Here is a 20,432-nt window from a genome sequence, read left to right as displayed (position 1 = left end):
TATATTTATGCAAGAATAAGTAATAATAAATCTCTTCTTTTATTGGAATCAAATTACAAAATCATTTGCGAAAACATAATGGTTTACAAAATATAGCAACATCCATTTATGGCTAGCAATGGGTATGCAAAATATATTTATCAACCAACTAGTTGGTTGATAAATGTATTTTGATATGTATTTGACTATATCAGCTGATATTGTCTTTCTTCTCAGGGACGAAAAAACAGAAATAGCAAAAACGATACGGCTTCAAGGCTAAATTGACAAATCATGGCAATAAAAGAAAACTAAACCATTGTACAATGTATTCATTTGTAAAAATATGCATCTTGTAATGTCCGTATTGTATGTGAAACCATCAAACAAATTATCATGTATAAATGTCATCAAACTAATTATAATTTCAATGTGTCATTTTGAAGATAAAGTACCTATACTCGTACATTGGATCTCATTGACAGAGAATATCAGACATTCATAAAATAGGAAAATTAACAATTAGTACTAAAAGTAATTTGAAAGTGGTTCATTCATTAAAAAAAAGACTGTCTCAATCTTTTTTGTTGCCATTATAGGTTAGGATAAAAACAATATACAGGTGTTACCAAGGAGAATATATGTTCTTTTTATCAGTGGAACACCTGAAACATTGAAATAATGAGTATAATTTCAGAAGCAGACATTATCGCACAAACATTGCATCTGAGCAGTTGTGCGATTTGTGTTAAAGGCATCAAAAAATTAAAATGGCATGTTATAATGGAAATAATAATGGAACTATAACAATAATATCCAACTTTGCATATAAAGGCTTTAACTCAAGCACCGATTAGGTAACAATTGCGAGAGCATTTATTTATGTGGCCATAGTCACTCTTCAACTCCCGGTTCACCAAAATGACTGACGTGGAATAAAATACGAATCTCTTCTTCGAGACATTGAATGTCAGGAACTTAAGAACAATAACTTCAAGGCACTCATCTCCGACGTTTTGCTCAAGGCACATTCTTCATACCTGTTGAAGCAAGGAAACAAATCAAATGTAACAAAATTGTTTGGCCCTCATTAATGTACACAATATTATGCAATAATTATTATTAATTATATCATTAATGTTATAAGTCAGCGTCTCCTTCTAATTACCTTATAATATTCTCGGTTTTTTCAGGTTTATTTGTCAAATTCGCGCACGCCATTTTAAGCTGAAATATACAGTGTGTCCCATTTATCTTGACCGCCCAAAATAACTTTTTGTCCATATGCAAATTCAAAAATGTGTCAAGCCAATGCTCATTAGCCGTCAGGGAGACATTAATCAGCACGGTTGCCTTCCTTGTAGCTTTGTTATTCACAAAGATATGAACAGGAGGAGTTATAGGAGAGGAGATGAAATGCCGATTAAAAAACACAGGGTGCCATTTATAAAAGACATACCGCTGTTCATATCTTTGTAAATACCAAAGCTACAAGGAAGGCAATCATGCTGATTTGCGTCCCCCTGACGGCTAATGAACAAAAAGTTATTTCGAGTGGTCAAGATAAATGGGACACCCAGTAGACTTTTATTAATCCCTAAATTATTCTATTAGTAATATCAATCCAATTAAGTCAAACGGATTAAACTTAAAAATTTGTCTGAGCTTTGGGGTTTTTTTTATCCCCCCAAACACACCTCCTCACTGCCCCACTGCCCCTCACCCCCCCTCACTGCGCCAAAGCTGCCTCCTAAACTTGAATGAACCATGAATTAGCAAAATTCAAAAGACTATTTCAGTCTTTCCTTCTTAAGAATGCCTTTTATAGCACTGCTGAATATTATGAAGTGTAAATTTTAGAAATGTACGTATTTTAAGTGTGTTTTTATTTAATTATTACTTATGTTTCTCTCCAATTAAATGAGTTATTTTTAGATTTGACGCTTTCCAAAGTCTCTAAAATCATTAAGGACATTAAAACTATTATTATATTAATATTTTCATTTGTCCGCTAATTTGCTTTCACAAATATAGGACACGTCAAGGAGTGATTGAGTTATAAAAATATTATAAATAAAGAAAGGAAAAAAATGTCATGCATGAAGAAATTTGGGCACAGAATAAAATGAGTGTTAAAAAAAACCCACAAATCTTGTAGCCCGATCAAATTAGCCCAAAAAATAGGGGTAGGGGAGACTGGGGCACAGTGGGACAGTTTTAGCATTTCATTTTTATTTCCCACAGAATTATTGGAAAATGGAAGATTTTGGTGCCATTGCTTAAAGAGTATATTCCTCAACTTATTAAAAAATTCGCAAGTAATCCAACTAACTTAAAATAGTTGAAATACTCAAGTTTCTTCTTTGTTGAAAAGTGTCCCACTCTGCCCCAGGCTGGGGCAGAGTGAGACAGTGCACGGGGCAGAGTGGGACAGGCTTGCATTACTCAATAAAATACAAAGTTTAAATTAATTGAGGGTGCAAATGAATTAATTAACATTAATAGGTGAAATATACATGCAAGCGAACATTTTAATCAAGAAATTTTTATTCAAGATACATGTGCTGATAAAAAATATTAAGTCATGTAATTATCAACTTTAAAACACTGCATGCAATGTTTTTCATCAACATTTAATTACGCTAATGGCTGAAGTTCTGCCAACTGTCCTTGGTGGTAAATTTAGTCACTTTATTCTGAAACTGTAGCTATATCTTCCATTTCCAATCTTTTTTTTAGTTCTTTAATGTGAAAATCTTAAATTTTCTTGACATTTTATCGCTCATTTTTCAACATTTTCTTATGACCAGGCTGTTTTTTCTCTCTTTCCTTTGATGATATTATTTTATTTATTATTGATGATATTTTCCAGTCTCTTTTTAACTGGTGTGTCCGTAGGTATCTCCTATCTTTTCTTTTGTCTAGCATGTTTAGATATTAGCCTGCTAGATTTTGGACGTTATTCCTCAGGGGGGAAAACTATGCTCTCTAAAACGAAGTTTAACCCGGGTTGTCCTGGGCTTTCGAGATTTTACTCGGTTTCTAGGTGAAATTCTAAAGGTCCAACAAACTGATCTTTGACAGTTTCTTGGGCAAGGTCTTTGTCATTAAAAATACTTGGGTTAACAGGGCATATCCTGGTTGAACCGAAAGTAAAAATAATATGTATTATTAGATGTAAATGCTTTTTTATGTGCTGTATTCAACCAAGTTGCAAATTGTTATTCTCTCTCCTGGGTGGTTTATAGGCCATTTGCGGTCATTTCAATATTTTTTCAAAAGGCCAAACAAACAGTTATCTAATTGATTGCAGTGAGGTGACAAAGTAAAAAGTGCCACCCATTAATTTTTACTAACTCAATAGTATCGGCAGAAATATATGATTCGTGGTTATGTAAAACTAGCAATGCAGGGTTATCTTTAAAAAATTTTGCGTGATCGATGAAATATTTTAAAACCAGTAAAAATAAATTGATAGCCATCCATTCAGAAGGACATGCGGCACCTACTGATCCTATGGGACACTTCAACAGTATTGTTTGGAGGAATTTCACTCTAGACAACACAAGAAATGGAGGAATTGTATTAACCTGAACCCTTATAATATAGCTCAATGACATCGAGGAGCCTCTTTCAGAGGAGGTAACTTCACCTACTTGTTTTCACCTTTGAGGGCTACCACTTTTCCTGGAGTTGAACGGTAGTGGAACCACTTTCATCATGATTACACCTCCAGCGGAAAATACATGTTGACATAAAGAGCTGATAGATCGGAAAAAAATGCACTCACAACCGTCCTATAGAAGCCCACGTCTCTGGGCAGTGAGGTTGCTTCTGGTTTTCGAAAGCTAATCGAAGGATTCCACTTCAAAAAAACGTAAAATAAACCAACATCAGCGATGTCTTTCTGATCGCAAGATGGCGGGTATTTCTTTCTATTTCTCTGAGCTAACTCATATACTAATTTTTCGTGCGCAGAGGAGACAGTCTGTGGTGCAGTCGTGCTGCAGTTTTAAGTCACAGTTTACTATGGTGGTAATTTATTTTATAAGCTATGAATCTCAAAAATTCAATTTATAAATAATTTGAATTAAATAGATAATACGTAATAAACAATCTTGCCTCAAAATTCTCTTTAAAAATAAAGTTTTATTGCCTGTTTTTCTTTCTTTCACGCAAATCACTGAATGTTCCCAGAGCAGGCTTGTAGTAAGGAGGAATGTGGCAGCAACTAATGTTTATGAGCCTCTCTCTTCTCACTACCTCAAGCTCACTTCTGGCCAAGACTGAACTGTTCCTTACAAAGAGCACATCTATATAACACATGTGGGATTCAGGAAATGTAGACAAATTGTCGCATACGATCGGGGTTCACACTAATTATTTACTTCGGCATTACTTTTCTCATATTCATTGCTGTTGCCATACTTTAGTTTTGCCCTCACATTCACTAACTGAAATGTACTGCTTCAAATCCTAAAGCATCAATATGGAGCCAAAACATTATAAAGTAAGCATGATATGAAATTTGAGTGCGTTTAGGTAACGGATATTGATAGTACGAAGCTCCTGGGCTGTAATTCGGCATCAAACTGTGCCCCAATTCGAGTTGTCCCACTGTGCCCCAATCCAAGTTGTCCCACTGTGCCCCAATTTCAGCTGTCCCACTGTGCCCCACATGTCCTGAAGTCTTGTATTTGTCAGCAAAAATTTTAAACATGTTACTTTCGAAAAATATGTTTAGAAAAATATTACTAAGTCTCTAAATAATGTATTCACCAAGTCATTCCTTATGAAACTTGCTTTAATTAAGAGCATTGCATAAATATTCATAACATGAAAGTTACGAAAATTATAGCAAAAAACATATTTTATAACATTTACGCGAAGCTACATAAGATTAGGAAATAAGATTTTTGTGCATTATTCCTCGTGATATGACTTCCTTAATTTTAATGCATTTGCCCTTTGACCGAGTAAATTGTTTAAATAAATCAATTGTCCCACTGTGCCCCGTGTCCCACTGTGCCCCAGTCTCCCCTACCCTTGCATAAATTGCCAACAAGCTGAAAATTTGCATGAACCTCAAGGATACCACTCTAATGAAATCCTGAAAAGTCCCCATCGATATCCCGTGTGTGCAAAAAAATGTATTCAAGGTCAAAGGTCACAAAAATGAGTTTTTTGCATCTTTTGGCCAAACAGTTAGTTTTATGGCAAAAATTGCTCCAATCCAAAATTGTAGATCAGAAAATTATCTACAAAATTGTCCTTTCACTTTTTTCTCTAAGATTTACCGTTTCTGAGAAAAAGCCATTCGAATGTAGGCTGGAGCTGTATTCTCGGTAATATGCATGACTATATTGTTGTGCTCTCCGAACATTATTGGACGCGTAACTGGTTACTAGCTCTCACCTGTCCATCCGCCAACAATCGGGACAGGGGGTTTAGTTTTAAATATTCCCTCTTAGTGAAAACATGTGGTCATTGCTAGAATTATAAGTTAAAGTTTGTACTATATTTAGTACTTAGCAACTTTCGGGCATGGCTTCATCTGTAAAATAACCTTTGCCTGCAAGTGAAATTGCTACTGCTGATCGTGGCTCAAAGACGTTGATTGATGCAAGTGCTGAAAGAAGTAATAAATTAATAAGTAAGAAAAGAACGGATTGAAGAATAGAAAGGAGACGAGGTGTGAGGTATTGGCTTAGAATTTGTTAAGTTACTACACTTTCATTCAAAGAATATGTTCTGTATATAGCTCATAATAATTTTTTCTGATAATAATTTAAAAAATATTATCGCTCGCATGAGGTTTAAACATAATTTAGTGGCTGCCGAAGCCAGTTATAGCCATGGTTGCAGTTTTTCTTTTTTTAAACCACCCATTGGAAGTAAAACTGGTCGTCTCCGAGATGAAGCATTGAAATTGGCCTGACTTAGGATCCTGGAAGCTGCGGCAGCAATCATGCGAGATAATATTCAATCGTTAGCCATTGATAATTCTCATTATCCTCCACCAAGTCGCATGTTTATAGACATTAAGAATATATTCCGTGGTCATTGACACATGTTTTAGAGCAAATTATTTTAAAAGATAAACGGTTAAATTTAGATATTATAAAATCAGTATGTACAAATTTGTCCCAGTATTATGACTGCTGTAAGGCCTCGGTCTTTCAAGTCCCAGATATAAAATTGGGTATTGCAGTTCTTTCATCGGCAGTTTACCTCAAATCAACTCATAAAAATTTTTAATGCTCCAATCGCTCACAGAATTCGCTGTCTTCTTTCAGTCTATGGATCTCAAACAAAAATCACGTGCACTTATCCTTTGCTAAACAATCACGTAATAAAAAACGTGTGCAATTTGCTTGCCATCCATCAACCTCAGCTTCTGCTCAGCGATATATCTATCGATTGAATCAATAATTTCAAGTGTGATTTGGCAATAAACTGGATCCACAACAATGGACGTACCCAGCGAGGGGCAGGAGGGGGCATCTGCTCCCCTTAGAATCAAAATCGCAAATGTATTTAAGGAAAATAACATATTTTCAAGCAAATAATTTTTCAAGATAATAAAGAGCTGTTACAGTTTCCATAAAATGTTGATTTCATTCACCTTCTCCCTGCTTAAATCTTACCTACAACTTGAACAACCATGGCTTGCCCCCCACCCCTACTTTTGATCCTGGGTACGCCCTTGTCCAGAAGAATGGGGTTGGAAGTTAATTCACAATGTACTGTGGAGCCAATACATACTCTACGCCAGTCTCCTTATCGCCTTTATTATTTTTTTGGAAATCTGCAAGGAAGGGTATAGTTCAAAATTTAGCTGCAAAAAGTGGGCTTATTTTGTTCAACGGCAAGCATCAGTCGTCAAGCCCAGTCGTGTTCAAACGTTGAACTTTCAACAGAAGAAGTACCGACATCAACGACGAAACAGATAATGTATCGCTGTTACAACAAGTTACATTGGCGGATCCAGGGGGGGGGGGCACGGGGGCACGTGCCCCCCTCCCCCCCAGACCCTCAAAAATATGCAAGATTTTTAATACGGTCCCATTATCATTGCGTTCGTTTTGTATTACGAGATATCCTTGTAAAGAAATCCTGGATCCGCCCCTGAAAAGTTGCGTCGACTCACGGGAATGTAGAGGAAGAAGAAGATGAGAGTGGAAGAAGAAACAAATAGTAAGAAGCTCAATAAGACCTGATTTACGAGTAAAACAAACCATGGAGTAGACCTACTGGGGAAACTACGCTTAAAAAATGCGCATCGTGCACTACCACATAGGTGGCGAGGAAACGTGTGCATATTATGGTGAATACACAACCCTATGTCCCGATTGTTGTCTAGTAACCAATATGCGAGTAACACGTCCAATAATGATCGGAGAGCGCAACATTATAGTCATGCATATTACGGAGAATACATCTCCAGCCTACATTCGAATGGCTTTTTCTCAGAAACGGTAAATATTAGAGAAAAAAGTGAAATGACAATTTTGTAGAAAACTTTTCGATCTACAATTACGGTCTGAGCAATTTTTGTCATAAAACTAACCGCTTGGCCAAAAAATGCAAAAAACTCATTTTTGTGACCTCTGACCTTGAATAAAAGTTTTTCTCGCACGGGATCGATGGGGACTTTTCAGGATTTCATTAGAGTGGTATCCTTGAGGTTCATGCAAATTTTCAGCTTGCTGGCAATTAATGCAAGGGTCAATGTCTATTTTGACCGGGCTAATGCAATAGGGTGGTTTCCTATTATTTTTTTCTTGCCTAAATCGAAATATTATTACTCCTGGAGTACGTATTTCACGCTTTTAGATTTTTAAATGACGATATCTATTTTCCGCGATTAAATGAAAAGTGAAAATTTTCAAGCGCGCGAAAACGCGACGCGTAAGTATGAATGCCGGGATATCTCTCCGTGTGACGTAATTCTGGTTCCCGCTGTCGCCCTGTGAGGTGACCTTGAGGCGAGGCTTAGCGCTGATACGTCGCAGGCTGCTAGCGGGTAGCTGAGTACCTTGCTGGCTGGTAGCGCTTGGCTTAAATAAGCATTATTCATACCTTATCAAATGAAGAAAACTTTCCGACCTTAGCCAGTTTTAATAGGTGATTATTAAGAGATGTTTCCCTGAGCTCTGCGCCTCATGCATGCATTGGTAACCTCAGAGGATGTATAACTCCTATCTTCTCGTATAGAAACTAGGCCCCTGTGACGTCACGTGGAGTGGCATCGCATGGGCGCCAATCTGGCCCTTTCCAAATAAGGATAAAAATGGACCATTGCCTTTCGTCTAAACCGGTATTTCTAAAACGAAATAATTTGTATATTATGAATACACTAGTAGTTGGTAACGAATTGCAATGAATGCCTTTCCTTTTCTTTGATGAAGAAAACTACCCTATTGAAGAGGGAAATAGTCTTCACTCTCTTAACTTCCTCCAGAAAATCATTAAATAAAAAAGGCCCATATGCCATGGGGCATAATTCAAGTTTTTATTTCTCATAAATATTTAGTGGAGGCTTATAGCACTCCTGGTATAACAGCAATGATAATTGTTTTTGGTTGCATAATTGGAAATATTCTTTTTCTCACCAACAATCGCAGCGTACATGTACACAAAAGCGATAGGTAAAATATTTAATTTCCAAAATAGATGGCAACATGGGGAGTATAGCAGGCATTTCACCGAAAAGTCGCAGTATCCTCTTATAAATTTAGAACATTATTTTACAGTTGGGTCCCAATTAGTGCCCCAGGAGTGGATACTAACCCAAGTAGCAAAATCTTATGTAAAAATTATTTTAAAATATATTGCGAGAACATTTTAAAATGACTTTAACATAATTTGGAAAACATTTAGCTTTCTCTGTTTCAATGTTACAAATCTTTTTTTCATCATTTCAAAATGATTTTAAAACAGGTTTAAAATATGTCCTACTCTTGAAGGAGCTATGAATTATAATTTTTAAAGTAGTTTTAAAATATGTTGTAACTAATTCAGCCTACTTTTAAAATGATTGTTATGTTAATATGATATGAGTAAACACGTTTGAAATTATGAACTGTGCCAGAAACAGTAAAAAAATATTTTCCCACCTATTAATTATCCTACTGACATGATAGTTTAATATGCGGGAATATTTCGGAGGAAGTAATGCAAGCATCGTAAAAATTAAAGAATCTCCTTATCTGCACGCTTTCACTGAATGCCCACCTTCTCTAAATACATTTGGAAGACATCATAATCAGGTATCCATGTTTGGATTAGAAGACGATTATGATTGTTGATGTCGTATATACTCAGCCATATATACTCATATATATAGTATGCCAAAAAGCATATATTGAGAGTGTTTTCAGGCATTCCTTTATTGTGTTCTCGGTTCATTCAATGTCCATATTTCGATAATATGCCTTCATTTTGGGATATATTTCCCGTAAATGCATTATTTTAAATTTCTAAAAATATTATGGAAAACTGCCAAAAATACCCTTTTGTTGATTTCAAGAAGTCCTGAAAACAGCAAAATTCAAACTCACTTTTGAAAAAAGGGATTCATTTTTGGTAGGAATAGTCTCCAAACTCATCTGTATTACTTGTTATATGCAAGGCTACTTGTCAATTATTCACATTCACCTCAAAGGAATGAGAATTTTTATACTCGTTTATTTTGTCACACTGGTATGACTAAGATTATATGTACCAATGAAAATTTATATGAGTGTTCTAAAATGATTTCAAAATAATGACCTAATTATTTCAAAATTATGTTAAAATGATTTTAACATTATGTTAAAATGATAAGAAAATAGTTATCAAATTATTTCAAAATTATTTTAAAATCATTTTAAAATGTGTGTAAAATAATTTTGAAATTGTTTTAAAATAATGTTTACATAATTATTTTTCAGTGAGATTAAAAAAGGAACATTTTATGCACAAATAAGCCAATACTTCCTACATATCCATGTATATACTATCAACAAAATGCGATCCAATGGTACAAGACTTAAAATGAGCAACGCCTAATGCATTATTTTAAAATTATTTTAAAATCTTGAAAAAGTCATGAATTTAGCCATCCTATGATATTTTGATTTTAAAATTATTTGAAATAATTAGACACAGAACGATAAAATGTGTTTGTTATCATAAATTATTACTTCATTAGATGGAATTCAGTTTTTTGTTTTATGGGATCCATGCTTCATATGCCATTGACTGATCAATATCTGTTGCAATCGAGAGTTGACTACAATAGGGTGGTTTCCTATTATTTTTTTATTGCCTTTATCGGAATTTTATTACTCTTGGAGTACGTATATCACGCTTTTAGATTTTTAAATGACGATATCTATTTTTCGCGATTAAATGAAAAGTGAAAATTTTCAAGCGCGCGAAAACGCGACGGGTAAGGAAATCTCTCCGTGTGACGTATTTCTGGTTCCCCCTCCCGCCTTGTGAGGTGACCTTGATCGAGGCTCTGAGCGCTGATAGGATACTAGAGGGTAGCTGAGTACCTTGCTGCCTGGTAGTGCTTGGCTAAAAAAAGGTTTATTAATACCTTATCAAACGAAGAAAACTTTCCGACCTTAGCCAGTTTTAATAGGTGATTATTAAGAGATGTTTCCCTGAGCTCTGCGCCTCATGCATGCATTGGTAACCTCAGACGATGTATAACTCCTATTTTCTCCTATAGAAACTAGGTCCCTGTGACGTCACGTGGAGTGGCATCGCATGGGCGCCAATCTGGCCCTTTTCAAATGAGGATAAAAATGGACCATTGCCATTCGTCTAAACCGGTATTTCTAAAACGAAATAATTTGTGTATTATGAATACACTAATGGTGGGTAATGAATCGCAATCAATGCCTTTCGTTTTCTTTGATGAAGGAAACTACCCTATTAGTACATCTGTGAAGTGGATTTTTCATGAAGATTCCTTGATTCTGATTAAATGTTTACCAAGTAAGTCACTTACCTCATCGACTATGCTCCTTATTTTCGGAATCACATGTTGCATGAAGAAGAGCATTAGGAAAGGCATCTTCTCCTGCAGTTTCGACATTCCTTCCTTCGAACCGTACTTGACCAACATTCCCGGGACGACCGAAATCAACGATACTTCTCTCCCTAAAGATGATTTCATTTTCAACGCATCATTTATCAAGTCATCCACGCACACCCCTGAGTCCTTCTTCTGTAATGCTTCCTGCTCAATTTTCTCATATAGTTTCTCATACAGATCATCATCACACTCGTAAGGACAGCCTCGATTTTCGAAGATGTAATACATCACCATCTGCATCAAGCTCTGAGCCAGGGAAACTTCAGGGTCAAGATTTTTGTACACATATTGTGTATATTCATATACCTTATATTGCCAAACCATACCTCCCAAGTAAACATTGCATTGAAAAAAGTCAGTGAACGTATGAAATGCTGTTCCATCACATTTTACACCGTCCATGCTGACCAATCGTCTCACTAAGTTAGAGATATTGTGGGAATCACAATCGATTAGTACTTTCACTCCACGATTTCTCTCCAGGAACGTCAACATTAGAGACGTCAAGGGGGATGCTTTGTATATCTTCTCGTAAAAACCTCTGACTTTCTGTGTTTTCTCTTCGTTATTCTCACGTATTTCTGTGAGACTCATCATCACGTCTACACATCTACTTTGGGCTCTATTATTTTCTTCCATTTCAGTTTCCTGGTCTCCGTCCTGAGTAGCGCCGCCTTCAGACGAACCTGAAGATTGAGAACTTGCAATGTGCTCCTCTTCTTGCATCTTTGCCGTCACATAATCCTTGAAAGGAGCGATATCCTCAGATAATCTGGTGACGCTCTCCTCCAGTTTTTGGAGCAGAATATCCCTGGACGTGATCTCTTTGTGCATCTCATCTCGCAGAGAAGCGAAATCGCTGGATTGGTGGTGGCGCATTTCAGTAATTATATCTCTGATCGCTGCTTCCAGCTTGGCCAACCCATCTCGTGTTACAGCCTCTTCAACAGGAAGTTTTCTCACTGTGTCGCCAACGTCTGCCATTTAAACTGCACCTAGAGATAAAAAGAAATGCATTGAGTATGAGACTTGCCCATGAAGTAATGCACCATTATTGTTTTCTCATCCTACAGCAACGGTATTATTGTGAACCATTAGGTATGCATTATCTGAAGTTCCATGTATCTGCACGCAAAATTTCTAGTTTTTCTGACAGATAGCTTAGCTGTATGACCATTTCATTATGGCATCTGTCAGGGAGATACATTACAAGCAGTGTGCCTTCACTGATTTTCTCAACGCTGGGAAAGAAATTGTGGAGGATATTCAGTGACGTTTGTGCAAAGGTTATGGATACATACACAACCAACAGGATTGAAGGTATTCCCTGGGTTCAGAGGACGAGAGCGTCAGAAGGCAGTTTGTTGGTTTACAGCAGTCAGGGAGACCATTCACGGCTGTCACACCTGACAGGTTAGAGAGAGGTGATGTTGCCATTGCTGTGATACCAAATTGCCATTATTATGGAGGTTCAACGGAAGCAGACATTCAGATATTTACAATATTTCAACAAAAGTTGATACAAGATATTTAATAGTTATTAGCTAATATTATATTGTTGATACCATTGATGTCATGTCAGTGATACTAAAGAAGCAGAGCCATTAATTCAGAACAATACGTCAACGCATTGAAAAACCTCAAGATGCGCTTCCTGCGACTTTGGCACCATGCCAACAGAGGTGATGTTTTGATTCAACTCATTAACCCTCGGACGCTCACAAGTTTCAGAACAGTAAAACAAAGTAGTGCCGGACAGTTTTACCCCATTCTACATACAGCACTGACCTAGGACTTGCACTAGTTTGGGCCATAACAGGATGCCACTGGTTGAAGATGTTCTTAGGACGCCTAGCAACTGAGTCACCTAAGTCTTCACTAATTAGTGAAGAAGTTGCTCCCTGACCATCCGCTGGACCAATCCAGCAAGGTGTGATTGAATGTGCTCTTTACGCTATTAAGTATTATTTTAAGTCCACAAACAAGCTGACGCGGAAGAAAACCCAGAAGAAATGCAGAGATCAAACCATCGCCGCGGAAACCTACGGTCAAACATTATTTTAAGTAATTTATTTTAGCATGTGAATTCTATAAGATCAGTGTTTCTTATTTTGCTAACTTACGGAGGAGACAGAAGGTATGGATGGAGTTAGTGCTTAGCGGGTAGGGGATGTTGAAAATGGTGTTGGAGGGTAGAATGTTAGGGAAGCGAGGGAGGGGAAGGAAAAGAATAGGATTTTTAGATAGATTGAAAGGGAGTGGGCCTTATAGTGAATTGAAGAAGGCAGCGCTGGAAGGAAAGGGAGGCTTCCAGATCACTTCTTGAACACTCCATGGAAACCTACCTTAATCGGTAGAATACCAGCATTTAGATAATAATGCTTTTATTTTGTTTTTTGTGCCATTATTGTGTGATAAAAAAGCAGACATCAATAATTTAAAGAAAATTCATAAATTTTCTTTAAATAAATTTACTATACTATATGTTTAATTAATCAAAATTGATAGGTGACTATATAAACTGTCTCAGCTTAGTCACCATCAATGTAAAAAATCCAATTCAGTGGAATAAATGGTATACCAAATTCTAGTCACTTATTTTCAATTACTTGACAACCAGTTGATTTTTACTATCGTAACAGACATTGCCAGAACCTTTTAAGTGTCACAGTCATGAAATCATGTAATCATAGCCCTGATGATCTAGGTGTTTAAATACAGAAGCAAAACCTTGCATTAAAAATTCTTCAAGGCTTATAAAGAGCAGGCTCTCAGTTGAATAGTAAACTCTTTTTTATACCGAAACATATTATATTCAAGTCACTTATCCTGCATTTGTTCAGCGGGTCAAACTTGAATATGGATGTCTAGAACAGGGGTCTCCAAAATACGGCCCGCGGAGGGCTTTCAACCGGCCCGCAGCACTCGTTTCATGATCGAATATCTTTCGACTTCAGTAATCGGCAAATTTGCTATCCGGCCCGTGGGGCGATTCAAAACCTGGAATGTTGACCTCGTGGTCTCGTTAAATGGAGGCCCCTGGTCTATAAAATATATTCTCAAGATATCATTTAGATACCAGAAAAGCAGACATTCAGGTATTTGCAAAATTTCAACAAAAGTTATTACAAGATATTTAATAATTATTAGCTGAATACGTTCCAGATATTTAGTGCTGTGTGAGCTATTAAGGCCTGGTTACACGGTACCTTAATACGTACGAGTTAGCGTACGTTTGCGTGAATGATTTTGGTAGACCGGAACGGAACATGTACGAATGGGTGAACCAAATTGGAACAGGTTCTATTTCCTGTGCATGCATTCTCACAATTTGGGTGGTTACATGGTGCATTTTGGTGTTCATGCTCACGTTATTTCATTCTCACTTTAGCCCGTATGTGTTTTAATGTATCGTTTAACACCTTGAGTGCGGCATGACGTGATATCACGTCATGGTGCGCTATCCCCTGGTGCTGATGACGTGATATCACGTCATGTGTACCCCGAGGGTTCCGGCCCTCCGTAAGAGCTCGGTTCAGTTCTTTTATGACATTTTACCCCCCTAAGTTGCTCAGCAGGGATCTAGGAGCGCATTTGTGGACGCCGTTTCAAGCAACCTTTCCTGGGAGGATCGGGAGAAATTTTTTCTTTTATCTTAAGGTAAGCCAATTTCCATTCATTTTCTCCCCTGTATTTTATGCTATTATTTTTATTTATTTCTATTAATGCGTGAGTTTGACAAATTTTATTTGAGTTTTATTTTACAAATCAAAAGTATTTACTAACTGGAACTTACTTATGTGTGTTTATTAATTTTTTATTGTTTTAATAATGTTTAGCGAGAATATAGATTTTTTCCATCCTTCCTTTTTTCTTCTTGCGAGCCTTTCATTTTTCGAACCTTTATTGTCTGATGTTAATAAGTTTTATTCAATTAATACATGCAGTACTGTGATTAGTTAAACTTTAATTTAAATTTGAAAATGCCATTACATTTTTTATGCAACGTAACATATCTCTAACTTTTGCACCCTTCCTTTGTTTGTCAGTGCAACTCCTAAGCAGTGAGGGGATCGACAAGCGGCAATATTACGAGAGTGAAGGAAGTTATTTACGGAAAAAGTGTAAGTAATTTATAATATTTATTGTTGATATATGTATATTATGCACTTATAAACATTCTTATTATAATTGCAAATAACTGTTTGCACATTATCCCATGGATTGGCGAAAAAGTGCTTAGGAGTTACTTTATAAAAATGCTTTTATTTTCTCGATAACCGTGAAATCAATGGCTTATGGGTGCTTTCAATTCTTTGTCTCGCCATTGTGAATATTTAGTTCTTAAACATAGTTTTACATTAGTAAAGCTGTTTGTAGCATTTCAGCTTTGGCCTATTTCACCGAGAGTGTTTACTTTGATCCTGTTATTTATCGGAATTTAAAAAAATACAATGTATTTATTGCAGATGGTACGGAAGCGAGAAGTAAAACGGAAAATGTTTCATGCTGGCAGGTAGTCAATGCCGCCTGAAAGAGGTGAAATTCTCTATTCATCAGCTTTTGTAGATGATCAGTAGTCTTCGACCTTCCATCAGGACCTGCAGCCATCGACGTCGAGGGAGGAAACCTCCGCAAGGGCACAAACATTTCCTTCTTAGCTCTCTGCCTTCTCTAGAAGAATGTACACGAAGAAGGGGGAGCTCCTGGAAGAGAGCGGGATCAGGCATTCTCTGAAGACTCCGAGCTAGAAATTAGAGAGGAGGAGGGTGGGGAGGAGGTTGAACCCTCACAGTCAGGTACTGCGTTGCCTCCTTCTACGCCAGATCCCTTTATGTCAATCACTGGCCCATCCCCTTTGTCCTATTCTTTCCTGAACCCTCTAACAATACCGTCAGTCTTTTGCGGTGGACCCTTAGTTCAGTGACCCCTCAAAATATCACTTTCATAGAAAACCCAGCTCTCACCATTCCACCCCCTTCCAAGGACCCAAGTGTTTTTTGCGTCTCCTTTTCCCAGACACCCTCTTTCGTATACAGACATACTTTCTCATAATCTTCGAAAGAATAGGTTAGGAATTGGAAACAATTGACCTATGAAGAGTTTTACCTTCATAGGCCTAATATTTCACAAGGTAAGTATTCCTATAACCAATATATCCGACTTATGGAGCATTGCTATCTTGTTTGACCTGCTTTGCATTCGGATATACATGAGTCGTGATGGATTCTTTAGCATTCTTCAAGCCCTACATTTTTCAGCGAATACCGGCCCAAACGATTCAGAGCCTGAGTATTTCCTCTAAAAAAATCCGTCCCTTTTAGATTCATTTCACTCCTCCATTGATTCCCTAATAATTCCTTCCCGAAAGCTATGCACGCTTTTTCATTTATCGTGAACTCGCCGGAAAGATTTCCCTTATAAATTTCGTCTTTCTGTCATTAGATCCTTTATTCTTCCATCCCACATTCCTTATCCCAAGCCACTTTTACCATCAATATATCAATCTCACTTCCCTGAACTCATCCAAGAGGAAGGTGGCAGAAAGAAAAATCGATGGTGCAAGTATTGCACTATTGCGGTGCAAGCACTCTTGGGCGTAGGAAAGAGACCGCAGATATCTACATTGGCTGCTAGGTCTCCTCTAATCTGTCCCGAGCTTTTTTCTTTCTTTCATGAGAAGGCATAAATAGTATTATATATTTTTGTATCATATATTGCAATAGTATTATAGGTTGCCTTGTTTAGTAGCTTTGTTATATTGCAATAGTATTGTAGGTTGTTATATTGTTATAAAATTTGTGAGAGAGGTATTTCCTACACAGGTAAAACATACATGACTGTACGTAGTGGTATATAATATATAATTTAAAAATGGTCATCATTTCGATTGTATTTAATTTGTTTTGGGTAAATAAAATATTTTTTTTCATGTTATGTGCTCCTTTTTTCAATAGTCTAGGGCTCTTACATAAATAAGAAGTAACTAGAGATTTCCTAGCGCGATGGAATTACTCTTTCCCTCGTGTAATTAGAAAGAAAACGTATCGTTGCTTTCGGTAATCGGGTAAGTAATAAGGGGCATAGATGCTGCAAATCTATTCCTAGCAATACGTATTATTGAATGGTTTACTCGAATTGATATTATTATGCACCAAATGAAAAAATATTATTGCGGTAAAAATTTACATCATTTTCAGATTTTCGCAGAATATTCGTAGTAAGAACCGCGATACGTGGCCTAAATGAAGATTACTTGTAAGATGTTTGCTTGCAAATACTATTAGTTCCAGTTTTTATGCATTAATTTCTAACTCGGTAACATCATATTGAAAAACATGTTATTGGCTTGAGTTCAGAAGATAGTAATGAGGAAGTTATAGGTTGATTATTTCTGTTTCCACATCCATTTTTATTTCGGCAACGGAGCCTATACCCCAATAACCCTAAAAGGACACGTATCAGCAAAATATTTCCCCATACCTTCCCCATCTTTTTGATGTGCCGATAGCACTTCCAAAAAGGTTATTCCTAGTTCTCACAAGTGGACCGAATAAATCTTACTATCACCCCTCGCTTCATCTCCGTACCCCCTCCAACCTTAGAACAGCCGGCAGGAGTGGTGCACGTCAAGAAACACCCTAATACACCGTCGGAAAATAATCTCGAAAGCAGAGTGCCACCCATATCAAGCACCTGCAGTGAAGGGAATACATAATGGTATGTGAAAACCATTTTTGTTAAATATCTGATGCTTACGGGTGGTCGTATGGGAAGAAAGGAATTGGATCTGAAAACATGAAACGAGTGAAGGAATTTGTGACGAGAATAGTGGCTTCAGAAGAAAATGTAGAAATTATTCAATATTATCAAACCCTACCCCGATACTTAGGATTACTAGTACAAGGAATACGCCGAAATATCTTGTGCAGAATTACCATCACAATCAAACAGCTGTTCACGGCGATTCCTTGTACTTATAACTTGCATTACATCCATCTAAGCCAAAAATTTCCCTATGGCAGTGGCAAAATACCAATGGCGATACCAGTAGAGCATAACAAATTCATTTTCCTCGTATTTTTGTGGATACATAGCGCAGAAAAAAATTGAAAGAAAACGGTGGCGCGGGGAAAAATCCGACAGTATGCAACCCGCATTACGTTAATATCCCGCTGTGCGGGTGACGTGATATCACGTCATGAATAAAAAAATTCATAGCTAACAAATTAGGGCCAAGAAAATTTTTTCATTATTTTTTCCAGCTCTTTTGGCACCCATGCATGCGTTTTACATTAAAAAACGACAGCCGCACCGGGGGTCGATTTTGAGTTTTACATGGTCAGCATTGAAAGTGTTAACCAGGGAAGGGCATATCCAGAATCACAACAAGGGGGGGGGGCAAGCCATGTGATTTATAAGATAATTTCCCTGAAAATATATTAATATTTGGTTACATTTCTGACACTAATTGTAAGATATATGTCATTTTTCATGGGCTTAAACAAAATTTGTTGAATACTTTCGTTTCAATTCAGTACTTATTTTGCTTAAAGACTTCAGCGTTTTTCCTTTTAGGGGGGGCAGCTGGTACTGTCTGGCGCTTTCGATTCAATTCAACACACATTTTTAACTCACTACACAATTTTTACGAAACGATAATTATGCACTATTATGCACTTTCCGGACACGCGCATCTTTTTGCGAATTTTTTTCGACCAATATAATCGGTATTATTTTACAAGAGGTACAATCTGGATTTCGCCTTCAAACCTTCACTTTCCGGTAGTATTTTTGCCTCCTGATTAACGTGGTGACATTCATTCCTGACGGAAATTAATAGTTTTCGAGATATTTTAACTTTTATGGATAGCGATTTTCGGGTTCTGCGCATGCGCCGCCATTTACGATCTTCACTTACTCACCCTTTACTTTACGCACTTCACCTTCTGCGCATGCGCAAACACATTTTACCCACTTCTACCTCCCACCCTACCAACTGGACCAGCTCGAAGGATATTTCTTTCTATAGTTGACCAGCCCGTACATGTGCCCTGAAAATGATTTATCCACTTCTACCTCCCACTTTGTTATGTATTGGACCATCACTAGGGATATTTTTCTCTTGTTTACAATTTCAAACATGTTCCGTGAAACTCATTTACCGCCATTCCAATATGGCCGCGCATGCGCAGAACCCGAAAATCGCTATCCATAAAAGTTAAAATATCTCGAATAGTATTAATTTGCGGCAGGAATGAATGTCACCACGTTAATCAGGAGGCAAAAATACTACAGGAAAGTGAAGGTTTGAAGGCGAAATCCAGATTGTACCTCTTGTAAAAATTTACCATATAATCATAGCAGTGTCCTGATACGAAAATATTATTTTTTGTGGCGGAAAAGTCGGCAAATTACGTAAAAAGTGAGACAATCGGGAGGAATAAAATCCATAAAAAGTGGTCATTTGGGCACTCAAAATGTTTGTAATATTATGGCGAACACAGTCAGGCAAATATTTTTCAAATCGAATGTAAAATAAGCTCATTATCACGTATTACAAGCTGGAGCTACTTTCTGGCAATGCACCGCGCGTAGCGATTCTTGGCTATATCACAGCGTACGGTCTGCGGACTATGGAGGTGGGTCGCTTGGGAAAAAAAATCGCAAAAAAACGCGTGTCCGGAAAGTGCATCATTACTCAATAATTATTTCAACACATGCGATGCAGTCCACTACGCACTGATATCCGGCAGGGATCGCGTAATTAATAAAGACATTTAAGAAGAGAGGGGAGTGATAGAGAATTCTCTCGATGTTTATATGTGACTATAAAAAATAGAAGCAATGAAACACTCACCGAAATTCACGCCAAAACAATAATAATCCCTTTATCCTGGCTCCTCACGGAATAAAGCAAGCGCATGCGCACTTTCTGACCACACCTTACACGAAAACTGTTGACTCTGTTCTCGCTCCAACCTGCACTCAATTTTTACTTCGAATGACGATATCACGATGTTTCCGAAGCTCCGAACGCCGCGCCACGTCACCACGAGCTGGATTTTCATTCCTTGATAACATACTGATAATATACTGATAACATACTGATAAACCACAGCGTTGCTATGGAGTGTGGACTCTGCCTTAGGTGCGTGTAATACGAGGTGGACTCAGCTGAAACTGCTGTGCGGTCGTGACGATATTTATGATGTAACTCGAAAGAATTTATTGCGGAAAGGCGATATCACGACCCGGTCCCTGCTTATCACGCAATTCAAGGAGTTCCCAACGTAGGCGTATGCCAGGGAATAACAAGTGGGAATCGGTCCTGAATTCGCCTTTCCGCATTATATTCTTA

At 37.3% G+C, this 20,432-nt stretch overlaps 1 protein-coding gene across 1 annotated transcript; it reads right to left on the bottom strand.

Annotated features, from left to right (window-relative positions):
- Window positions 1-144: 144 nt before the first annotated feature.
- Window positions 145-20,106, bottom strand: LOC124169996. The gene is made up of 3 exons (XM_046548683.1): window positions 19,932-20,106; window positions 10,985-12,066; window positions 145-1,019 (listed from the first exon to the last, which is right to left on the bottom strand). The coding sequence occupies exons 2-3, from the start codon at window positions 12,053-12,055 to the stop codon at window positions 1,014-1,016; spliced, it is 1,077 nt and encodes a 358-aa protein (XP_046404639.1). The 5' UTR covers window positions 12,056-12,066; window positions 19,932-20,106; the 3' UTR covers window positions 145-1,013.
- Between the last annotated feature and the right edge of the window lie 326 nt (window positions 20,107-20,432).

Source organism: Ischnura elegans, chromosome 13 (genome assembly GCF_921293095.1).
Source record: "Ischnura elegans chromosome 13, ioIscEleg1.1, whole genome shotgun sequence".
NCBI lineage: Eukaryota > Metazoa > Arthropoda > Insecta > Odonata > Coenagrionidae > Ischnura > Ischnura elegans.
The sequence above is the reverse complement of the archived record's forward strand: the minus strand, read 5'-3'. Positions and strand labels throughout refer to the sequence as shown.